The sequence below is a fragment of the Neltuma alba genome, unplaced genomic scaffold (genome assembly GCF_004799145.2).
Source record: "Neltuma alba isolate B1F8T4 unplaced genomic scaffold, ASM479914v2 tig00004294_pilon, whole genome shotgun sequence".
NCBI lineage: Eukaryota > Viridiplantae > Streptophyta > Magnoliopsida > Fabales > Fabaceae > Neltuma > Neltuma alba.
Genome location: NW_021633643.1, coordinates 42,801 through 54,843, shown reverse-complemented (window position 1 = coordinate 54,843; position 12,043 = coordinate 42,801). Strand labels below are relative to the sequence as shown.

Here is a 12,043-nt window from a genome sequence, read left to right as displayed (position 1 = left end):
AAGACATATTAAGCTAAAAAAAGCTTTCAGATATTCAAAAACCACAATAATTTCAGGGCAAAAATCACCTTAACCCTTGTAGTTTTTGAGGATAACTGGACCCAGGCGTTGAGAAAGAATGAAAGCAGAGACTATTTTAATAAATGTGGGGAGTTGAGGCGGGCGTGAAGGGAACGCTGCTTGTTGCATTTCAGAGAGCCGAAAGTATGGAATATGTTCCTTTTGTTCTCAAAGAAAGCAAAGTGTGAGTCACACCTGAAAAGCAGAACCCATAAAGGATTGGAAATGGCATGCATATGTGTGCTGTTCATCAGAACTGATGGTATTGTTAAGTTTCAGAGGAAATGGATTTAGTCAATAAGAAAAAAGCTGCAAAATTCAGCAGCATCCCAATGTTAAACTTATCCAGAGCCAAGTTGTGTATTCGGAGGATGTCATACCCTCCAACTTTCCTAAGCTGCAAGAAATTGAGGAATCTGAATCTGATATATTCATCTAAGTAAATTGAGGAATCTTATATATGTTTACTGGTGGTTTCCAAGAAGGAAGTGAAGCATGAGTTCATATAAATGGCGGAAATACCGAGTCTCAGTCACACACCCCATGAACTCAAGATAAGCAATTCTCATCCAACACCACACACAGCTAGCTTTTGGGAAAATTTCACAAAATAATGCCATAAAAGTGGTAAACCATATAAAGTAATAAATCAGTTACTACAAGATAAGTGAAAATAACAATGGACATTTGGTTCTACATGACGAATGTCATCAATAAATCTTAAAGTATCGGCTTGCAACGTTATCACTACTCTGATATATCAGGCTAATTAAGAGATGAGGATACTTTAGCTTGTTTATAAAGCTAAGACCTGATTGCTTTTGCAACTTGGTTGTGGCAATAAAGCAACGCCAAAAGCTATAAATTTCATAAGAATTCAAATTGTAGTTCCACATATTCAGTTCCCAGTACTGTATGACATGAAAAATTAAGAGTAAAATTCTTCAACGTCCATTACTTTTTCTTTTCTTTATATAGTTTGAGACTTTGGGTCATGGAATCATCTCCAATATCTGGGTATGATAATAAAACAATAAAAAGGTTATTGCAACACAAATTTTGGATTCTCCATAGGATAGAAGATATTGGTACAGGTGATACAGTACAGGAGACACTTCAGATTTTTGTCATGATAGAAAGGTAATATCAACCTTTCAGGGTAACTCCCACAGGTTTCCAATCTCTGTATGAAGATATTAGTTTATGACTTGCTCCTTTTTTAGCTTTGTTGTGTGTGATTCATCCTAATCTGTATGTTACTGTGTTAAGGACTCATTGTATGCCATGTTATATCTAATAAAAGTTGGTATGCTATAAAAATGAAAACACAAATTTTGGAAATGTCCGGACTATAGGCAGTCTTAACATTTGTAAAGAAAGCATGGAAGTTCAAGTAACAACAACCCTACAAACAAAGAAAATACTGAGAAAAACTAAACGTTCTTGTTTATAAACCTTTCAAGTTCAAAGTAATCAAAAGCATCCTGAGTTAAGCAATGAAATGAAGAATTCATAACCTAAAAACAATTCTCAAGCAAAAGGGAATAGTGTTGGGTTGTCCCTAATCTCTTCTCCAACTTGAAGGCCAATATCCATGAACAGCATAACCAGTCTTCCAATTTTTCAAGAACACCACCCATCTCACTGCCCAAAAACAGAACAAGAGCACAAAGATCATAATCATCCTCTGCGTCGCCATATTATTCACCTTCACCAGTTCTTGTGTTACATAACCCAATAACAGACCCACAGCTGTATAGAAGAACCCCACACAAAAACCTTCTAGCCCAAGTTGCATTCCTGGTCCCCTGTAGAATACTGTAAACTTCGATCTGTCATTTCGATCCATCCACCAAAAACAAAGGCACCTTCCTTATAAAGTTGTGCATCGCCCCTGAAACGCTAAAGAAGTACACCAACACCGCTCCAGTTAGCCAAACCTTCGGGTCATGAAAAAATGTTTGACCCGCAATGATCTTCTTCGAGAAATAGGGTAACCAGATCAAGAATCCGATTCCAATTAATATCAGTTTGTTTCTGGAAATGATAGGGGGTCGATGGATGGGACCCACAGTGAGGTCGCTCTTCATTTCGATGAATTCAGCCATGGATTCAGCGAGACGGGACCAATCTCCTTGATCAATCTGATATGACTCGTTAAGGCTTTGATGATAAGGGGCAACTATGCGAAGGTGAGGGAGGGCATCGACGCCGAATAGAGAGAAACTCGCTTTCGATTCTGTGTATTCGAGTTTGCAGAAGAACAATTTCGCGTATGAAGGGGAAGACGGGTGGTGATTGTTGTTGGCGATGTAGGAGGAAGCGACGAGTTCGAATTCACGGAGAATATCTTTGAGGCGGAGCTCGTATTTGTTATGGAGTAGAACGGCGTCGAAAACGACGATGACCCAGTAGGGTCTTGGGGTTTCGACGGAAGTGAGGAATCGAGAGATGGATTGATCATTGAGGTGAATTACACCGGATTTGGATCTGGATTGAAAGGCGAGAAGCTCGCGCACTCGATCTTCGTTAGATTCCGACAAAGCATTGAAGGAAATGAGAGAGCAGAGAGCGATGAAGAGCAAGAAAGACGGCCTTTTGGAAAATGGTGTCATCATCAGAAGGCAATGTTTCGAGGAAGTTACTCTGGGTTTTTCATGCATGCAAGCTGTAAGAACGTTAATATAGAGTACTACGCAGTACACACGAGGACTGAGATTGGCATCTACATCACGTGCGTGCGTACTTATATGAATTTTGCATGTGTAAAACTTGACAAAGTGCCACGACGCACGTGGTGTTAAACTGTTATACTCCTCCGATCCTTAATATAGGACCCAATTGTTGAGTTGTTTGGTCCTAAATATAAGACCCATTTATCATATTTTTCAATTTTCTCTAAATTACCCCTATAGATACCCTCAACCATAATCAAGTAGAAGAGGATAGGGGTATTAAGAAAGATGATTATGGTATTTTAAGAAAAATGGTCATATTTCTTATAATTAATTAACTTACCTAACTTCCTTAATCTAATCAAATTAGTTGAATGGTCTTATATTAAGGACCGGAGGGTACTCATGTCTTTAATATAAGACTTTATTTGATTTTAATTTTAGTCCTAAATATAAGACCTCAATCTATTTTGTCTCTCATATTTATACATTTTTTTTTCTAAAATAGCCCTTCTAATAATAAGAGTTCTAGTCAACACACTTGATTAGTAATGATATTTTAGAAAGACAACATCTATTTATGAACAAATAATTAACTCAACTTACTCTTTAATTTCTTCAAATTAGAGGTGGTACTTATTTTTGTCAAGTCATCATTAATTGGTGAATAAAGTAATTTACCTCGTTAATTAACCTTAGCTTCCCTTATAACTACACTGAGATCCGTCTTGCATGGTAAAAGTGTTATAATTTGTTTTTGTTGGGCTTATTGTCTTCGTTCTTGTTGTGGTAGAGGAATAAGCAGATTAAGAGCAATGATTAGAAACGGTGATTATTGAGCATGAAACCTCTGATATTACATCACCAATGTTTCTACAAGTTTCTAAAAGTTCACAGGATTTTATGCTAGAAGCTGATCATGCAAACCCAGATATTAAACGTTTATATGTCGGTTTATCTGGTTTAAGCCCTATCCTCAACATTTCATCATGCAGTTTCATGGCTTTTCTCAGCTCCTTCACTTTACATAGCTCACGTATCATGATTGTAAAACTCTCACTGCCAAGTAAATCCTGTCTTCTTATGTAGTTGAACACCTGAACAGCTTCTCCAGTCTTCCTCGCTACAAAAAGTCTATTGAGAAACACATTATAAGCCGCAACATCCAAAGTAGCATTTAGCTTCTCCATCTTATAATGCAGTTCAATGGCTGAGTCAACTTGTCTGCTATTGCAGTAGTGTTTCATTAATAAGCTACAGAAACTAGAATCAGGCACTATGCCTCTATCTAGAAGAGCTCCCAGCAAATCCTCTGCTTCTCTCCATCTACCTTTATTGCACAAAGATATCATACACTTGGACAAGTTTGATGAAGAAGGATCAAATCCTCTTCTTATAATGTCCTTCAATAGTTCAAAACCTTCCACTTCAGCACACTGATCTTCTTCACAGAGAAAATTAAAAAATGCTTGATAATTGCCATAGTCCAAAGCAAGACCTCTTTGAGAAGTTATAGCATATACCGAAATTGCTTCCCTGATTCTCCTCTCCTTGGATAGTGCTCTTAGCAGACACCCGTAAGTAACATCCTGCAAGCTATTATTCTCATCACAAGACCTTCTAAAGAACATTTCTGCAGCATATGTCTTGCCGATATCACTCAGTTTTTGAACTGCTAAATCATAGTTGAATGATGATGAGCACTTGGGAAGAAGTCCTTTCTCCGCCATTATATTGATTATCCTCTCTAGGACTTCAACATCATCAAGTTTACATGCTCCATCGAGGATTGAACTGTAAGTAACAAAATCAGGGGTGAGTTTCCTAGTACTCATTTGATTCAAGGCATCAAATGCAGACTTGAAGTCTCCTTTATCGCTATAACCACCAATGACAAGATTATAAATTTTCGAATCATAAATCCCAGAGTCTAACAATCTGCCAATCGTGTCAAACTTCCCATTTTTACTCAATATTTGAGCAACAATTGACAAAGTAGAACGACCAAGTCTATAGCCAAAGCGAATCAAGGCACCATAGAGACACCAACCCAGCTGAACCTTGTTCTCTCTCTGCAAAGCATCAAGAAGCGCATTGCAGGATCGAACTGTCGGAGTACAGCCATGAAGCCTCATCAACCTAAATGCCTCTAAACCTTCCATTAAAAGACCCTTTTGCGAATAACGTTCAATAACAAAACTTAACAGAACAGATAATGAATCTCTACTTGTACCTTTACTTGCTGTGACCATAGTCTCTGCAATAGCAGATGCAGGGTATTCCCGAATCAGTGAATCCACGAGGGGTTTTGCAGGTGGATAAAGACCAGAACCAACGGCGATTCGAATGATATGACAGTGGGATTTGAGATCAGGCTGGAACCCTAGAGTTGATTTGGCCCAGTGGAAGAAGCCCAGTGAGGTTTGAGGGTGAGTTTGGATTTTGAGGAGGATTTGGAGGAACAGAGAAGGGGTTAGTTTGGAGTCGAGATTGAGGTTGCGGAGGAGGGACACCCAATTGCGTCTCTGCAAGAGAGTGGATGAGATTTGGGAAGCGAGTTGATTTTGCTCGATTTGGGTCCTCCAGTTGCGTGAAGTGGCGAAGGATCTGAAGAAATTTTGAGACTTGGGAAGATACATCTGAGGCCGCGCTCTGTTGCATCGATAACATTACGAGGGGGGACGGAGGAGGGTCAAGGGATTGAAATTTTTTTTTTTTTTGAATTACTTCACCCCGAATCCCAAAGCCTTCACTATGTCACAGGAAACTCAACAACTAATCCAGATTCCGGCATTCCGCCATGGCAGGACCTCAAAGATGACTAGCCTCAAACAAGGGATTGAAATTTCGGAACAAACCAAAATTGAAATATTGTATCACCAGAATTACTTCAAGATAGGTGTTTTCCCCCGAACATCCAAAAAGGCTCATAGTTTATAATAAAGTCCAAATTCTCTTGAATGAAAACCTCAATCCTTTATAATTACTCTTCTAGTATTAAATATAAGATCTCTTTTATAATATAATTTACACTATAATAGAGATTTTATATTTAGAACTGGAAGAATAATAATTAACACTATGCAAATCAAATAATTTCTTTATATCAAGAGGATCTGAATTTAAATTTAAGTTTCTAACTAGTTTTTTTTAACTAACTTCTGCATTCGTCTAAATACTGACTACTGGGCATTAGTTCAGTTTTAGCAAAGGACACCTCGTGTATGCTTAGATAAATCCACCAGGCATCACAATCTCTTTGGTATTTCCTCCATTATAACCAAGTAACATAACAATTATTGTTCATTTACCGTTCCCCTTGATCATTTGAATATGATTCGGTTATGTTGAACATAGTCATTCAGCGGTTCCAGTGTTGCACTGCTTATACCATCATCATTTCTAGCTTGGTGCGATTAAATTTACTGGCCTTCAGTTTGGTTATTCGCCGCCACTCAATATAACTTTCTTTGATTGTTTCTCCTTAGAATCAAGGGTCACTCATCATGAATTACATTGAGTTTTATACAAATGTTCATAATCTTGCTCCCACTTTGCCCTGTTTCATATAGATATTTCTCTCATAGTCTTCGAACACAGATCTCCCTCATCATGAAAGCACAATTTCTAACTGCGTGGCTCACGCCATTTAGCTCTAAACGACATAAAGTTTCATACATGAGGTTTTTGCGCCCCCGCACTTACCAGATAAAAGTTTGAATGCGAAGTTTGAGATTTCTAACCAATCAAAAGGAAAAAATTTGGAGAAACGGAGCTTCACAAATCAAAACATGCTGAGGCGTACTCAAAACACAGCAGACAAGCAAATCAGTTCTTCAACTTGATAGAAATTTCACAATTTCCAAAACATTCAAATTCAGATAATTATATGCAAAATGAGTTGTAGGCACCGATAGACGCAAGCCGCCGGAAAATCAAAGCAGATTGCACGGAAGGTGACCCTTTTGAAAAATCAAAAGCTTTTGATATCAGAGAAGGGTCTCTGAAAAAGCCAACTCGTATGCCATTTTCCTCTTCTCCCCTTCTCATGATCATAAGACCAACATTAAAAGCATAAAATAAAAATGTGAGAAGCTCGGTAAGCAGATTTATCGACAGAGATCCAAGAAAGATCTCACAACAACCGGCCAGTTAGCTTCTTAGATCGGTTTGATTTGGCTACAGCCGCTATGGCACATTCAAGAACAAGGGCACTCAATTTGATCTCTCCCTTCCCTTGGTACATGTAGCCTTCATTCACATCATGAATCCAAGTATTCAAAAACCACTAGTCTAAAATAACTTAAATATTTGCAAAGAATGAGCAAGCAGTGAAATTGATTTGTGGGCAAGTTCCTGGAACTGCAACCGAGGAAAAATTCAACACCCCCAAATAACTTGCCTTCGTGTAAAACAAGAAAAATGAGAGACGAGTCTGACGCTCAAGCTTCGCCCCCCGAACCAGAACGCTGAGAGGGAAAGCTCAAGAGCCCATTTTATAGGATGTTTTCGTAAACCCTAGAATCATGACCCTTCAGCCCATGAATTTGATCAAATCATGGCCGTCCAAACTCATTCGGAGGTCATATGCGGTTTTTTCTTTTTTTCAGCAAGTTTTTTTTTTTTTTCTTTCCTTTTATTTATTGATTTTTAATTAGTTTTAACTATTTAACAAGATAATAAAACTGAAAATTTTCTCTTTCATTATTTATTTATTATTTAATATACTAATATTTATCAATGATTTTTTAATACAAAAATTTTTTTTCCCACATTACATCTATAATTTTAAAAAAAAAATTTAAATCTCAATAGTTGTTATTTTTATTTATAAATTTTTTTGGTATATTTAAGACAAACTCAGCCTAATTGTTCGGGATGCAATTACTTCAAATGCCAATTGCATTCCCAAAAATACCCCAATGTTAATATCAAATAAAAAATAGAACTTTCATTTTAGGAGTCTTTGTGGTAATTGGTTGGTATGATGTAAGAAGAGAAACTACATCGATGTTTATTTATTCACTATTTCCACCTTGACATGCTCTGATCAAACGCTAATATGTGTAATAGAGCACATCTCATTATCAGGACTTATTTTCAGCTGAGTTTGCTTTGAGCTATGTCAGTTCTTCCCTTCCCCTGTTTTTCAGATTATCCCTGAACGGGTTTCGGCCTACAATAACATCATGGATGCAAGCTCATTGACACGAAGCCCAAAAGGCAGAAGCCGGAAATTTCCCGCTTAGGACTTAGAACGAGCATATCATCCAAAAGGCGGAAACATCAATATATATATACAAACTCTTCCACCAAGCCACTCTCAAAATGGCTTAGCATTGGCTCCACACCCAAATCACTGTTCACAAGCCACTAAATTCTTGTCTTGGGCTTCGTGTATTGTGGCTCAATTAAGTGGCTGCGTGCAGCATTGTTTTTTTTTTTTTTTTATGCGCTCGTGCAGCATTGTTTTAAGAGGCTTTGAAATGTAATCAAACAAAGCCATTGAAAATATTTCTCTTTCTTGCTTTTTTGAACATATAAAAAATGTAAAACTAGAAATATTATTTTTGAAGGATGTTGAAGATTATTTTTTAAATTATAGATTAGTAAATTATTAAAAAAAATCTTAATACTATCTTTTATTATTAATATAATTTTATAAAATCTTATTTTGTAAATTTATTTTTTATGAATCATTGAAGATTATTTTTACAAATATTCATGCTGGTAAAATTTTTTTTACAATTATTCACTATTCTTATAAGTATCATTTAAAATAAAATCTTATAAAGTTTTCTATTATTTGTTATAATCTAATAAAATTTTAATTTTTAAAATTTATTTTTAGAATCCATGACAAGAATTATTATTATCAAATATATAATTTTTTTATGTAACTTTAAATAATCAGTTCTATTGTGAAAAATAAAAAATATCAAAGGTGGATATTAAGGGAAAAAAAATATAAAACTTCCATCCTATTTCAATTTTCATAAGACGATTTGAAATCAATGGAGAAAGAAATTTTTAATTTTCACGACACGGCTTGAAGCGGGAGAGAGAAGCTGCTGTCATGAAGGCTGAAACAACGGAAAAGGTAGAATAGAGTGAAGCAGGGCATTCATCATCGCAGTGATGCAGAATTGCATAAGGCTGAATTGCAGGTGGCGCAGAAACATGAAGATGGAGAAGAGGACAATGAACTCTAGATTCAAGAGAGCATATATTTCCATTTTGGGTTGGTCCTTGATGCAGGCAATGTTCCATTCAAATACAAAATTCAAAATCATTTGACTAGCCCTCCTTCAAGAGTTCAAGCATCAAAAATGAAAGAAAGATTTCAAAAGGTGCTCTCCCCTACATTCTCATCTCTCTAATCCTACGGTTTTCAAATTTTGAATTTTGAATTCGGCGTCTCATACATTTAAACCCGCTCCCCTGACATTGAATCTCACCTGGTTTCCCTCCATCGGCTTTTCATCGATTTTCTCTTCCTCCACTCTCTCTTTTCACTTGATGGCTCCTCGATTCATTCCATCAATGATCTCCATGATTCATTCCTAGCCCAGCGGCTGTGATGCTGCCTTCATCCTTCATATTCAAGCGCCAAGAGTCCCCATATCCAACCAGTTTTGAAGGGATGACTCTAGCGTAGAGTTGGTGGTTTCTTCTGCTGCATAAGGTTAAGACACAAAGATGGCGACCTAAATCGAGGAGCATCACTTTCTCCCTCAGAGCTGACCATTGCTCCCTTCTTTTCCCTTCCCGGAAGCCCTTTCCCCTCGTCCTTGCCTCAGATTCGTTTTCCTCATAAAGTTAGCAGCGACAAACCATGGTGGGTGGCTCTCATACTTTCTGAAACATCTATGTTCATTTATTTGGCTTCCAATATCAATTTGTTAGTTGTTAAATTTTTGTGTTTTCTGTTATTTTATAATAAGTTGTTCTGTCTCTTCGTAACACAGAGGAGTGCATTTGCCCTATTGCATGGTGGAGGATATTTCTATCGGTTACCAAAGGTATTGGCTCATTTTTTTGGCACATTATTGTCTAAACCCCACTTACTTGCAGAGGTGCCGAGATTTTACTAGGGGCCTCCTCCTCCAAAGGTGGAGTTAGAGGAGTTGAGTTTCTTAAGATGAGTTTCTTGAGAGTATGCAGCTAGGTTAATTACATTGCTCTCTTTCTGTAATAGTGCATTTGCCCTTAATTCAAAACATTTACTATTTCTTTAAGATCTTCATAATTTGTTCGGAAAAAAAATGAATGTGCAGGCATACCATAACTGTCTTGGTGAAGCTGAAGCTAGCAGATAAATCCAGCAACTTATTGCTTCAGCAAGGGAGTCTATTAGAGATTTAAGGGTATGCATACACTGGGACCTTGGGAGCTTCTGATTATCCTTATGACTTTCAGTTATTGATTGTTATTTCTGCTCTCTGCAGCTTGAAAATTTATTGCTAGAGTCTCCAAGAAATATAAAGATTTCAGCTTTGGGGCTTCAGACTATATAGTCCAAGGGGTAAAGTTGAAGTTGGATCTGGTGCTCAGTCACAAGGGTTGCAATGGAGTAACGAGAGATGTTGGGTCTTGTGAGGTTATTCTATATGTTTTGACTGCTGGATATCTACCCTTTGATTAACTGGATCCAACTACCTTTTATAGTAAGCCATGAACTTAAACATTCAATTATATATACTATTAAGAGAGTTGATCTCCCGGGTGCCTTAAACATAACAGAATTGAACCACTTCACCTATCATTTTCTTTGTTTCTTTTTTCCTATTTCGAATTGTTTAGCACATAATTTCCCTCAATTCTCATTTTCATTTGTTTCCTAAAAGAGTTTCACCCTCTTTAGTTCTGCATTATATGTATTATGTTCTATTCTCCCTCATGCTGGGTTATCAATGTGTACATAACCATAGGTTAGGAGGTTGTCAAAGAATCAAACGGACATTGATGATCTCTTCATGATCACACCTATCAATGGGAAGAGCAACGTGGCTATCTTGTGTAAATGTTCCTTATTCAATGACTCATGAAAAGCCCAGTTGGTCAAAAGTTCTCTATGAAGGTGTCATATAATATTCTATGGAATAACAACGCATCTTCAAAGTTTGGAATAACAACGCAAAAGTTCACAGGATTGGAGCGGTGCTCTCATGTAGGCATTTTGGCTGCAATGGTAGGCTGTTAAAATATGGCAAATGTTGATGGCAGGCACTGCAAATTAAAAGGAGCCCTTTATGTTTCTTCTTTTTATCTCTAAATTGAAAGGATGGATCATGTTGATAACAATGTTAACAGCTACTTTTTTCTTTTAGGGCAAAAGTAAGATTTTTTTTTTATTGCATATGTAGTTACGATAATATAATCTAATGATTTTTCCCCCTATTCATCAGTCCTTTGCCTTCAAATCACGATTTTATTGGTTATGATACAATCTAATGACATCCATCACATGGGTATCAAATCACTTTAACAATATTATAGTTATGCGTGGTAGTGAAAATGAGCGTTTGAAGTTTGTAACCATTACTGTTAACAAGGAGACATTGTTATCATGTTGAAAGAAATTCAAGAGATTTGTTTTTATTTTAAGATAATATTTTTAACTTGAAAGGTATAAGTTCTTTTTGTACTTAAAATAAAAATAAAATAGCTTCATATATCCTTACATAAATTAATACACTGCTTTACTCGATTTCCTTATCTAACCTGGTCTTTGGGCATTCAGGAGTTTGTTTCTCCAAAACAATAAATACATTCAAAATCTTCTTGTCACTAGAATTATCTCCGATGGAAAAAATACTTAATTGTGTGTAACGAGGAAAAAAATCTTCTCATCAAGTTCAACCTTTAACACTCATCGAACATTTTTTGCTTAAAAAAAACACCAAACTTGGTGGCTGCCCCATCAAAAACAACCAGGGTAAAGTGAGTTTCATGCAAGCAAAAACCATGCGGACCATATCCATCTGGTAACTAGAAACACAAAGGAATGTGACGTTAGAAAAGAAATCATGCTAATAAACTTCCCCTTAATTATACTTACCCTATACTATGCAGCCTCCCTTATCATCAGGTCATAGTTACTCTTTACGCATATATAGCAAAGACCATTTTGTCTTCTTATTATTCATCCTACATTATGTGTGCTATAATATTTTTATAACTTTGAAATGCTAAAGGTATCAAGTACAATTAATTTTTTAGTTTCAATAATTTTATAAGTTTGCTTCTTATTGGTAATTGATTTATTTATGTTGGTTGTTTCGATTTTTTGATTTTTGAATAAAAAC

The 12,043-nt window shown here is 36.4% G+C and overlaps 1 protein-coding gene, 1 non-coding gene and 1 pseudogene across 2 annotated transcripts; all 3 read right to left on the bottom strand.

Annotated features, from left to right (window-relative positions):
• Positions 1-1,621: 1,621 nt before the first annotated feature.
• Positions 1,622-2,675, bottom strand: LOC114744233 (probable dolichyl-diphosphooligosaccharide--protein glycosyltransferase subunit 3B; annotated as a pseudogene).
• A 977-nt stretch (positions 2,676-3,652) lies between these two features.
• On the bottom strand, positions 3,653-5,374 carry LOC114744232 (pentatricopeptide repeat-containing protein At4g21170-like). The gene has a single exon (XM_028932423.1). The coding sequence runs from the start codon at positions 5,372-5,374 to the stop codon at positions 3,653-3,655; it is 1,722 nt and encodes a 573-aa protein (XP_028788256.1).
• Positions 5,375-6,818: 1,444 nt separating this feature from the next.
• On the bottom strand, positions 6,819-6,923 carry LOC114744237 (small nucleolar RNA snoR109). Its single transcript, XR_003740075.1, has one exon. It is a non-coding gene; the product is annotated as a small nucleolar RNA snoR109 (small nucleolar RNA).
• Positions 6,924-12,043: the final 5,120 nt, after the last annotated feature.

Bases quoted from the DNA above. Each gene is read 5' to 3' on its own strand.
- LOC114744232 (XM_028932423.1), bottom strand. From the start codon at position 5,374: ATGTATCTTCCCAAGTCTCAAAATTTCTTCAGATCCTTCGCCACTTCA.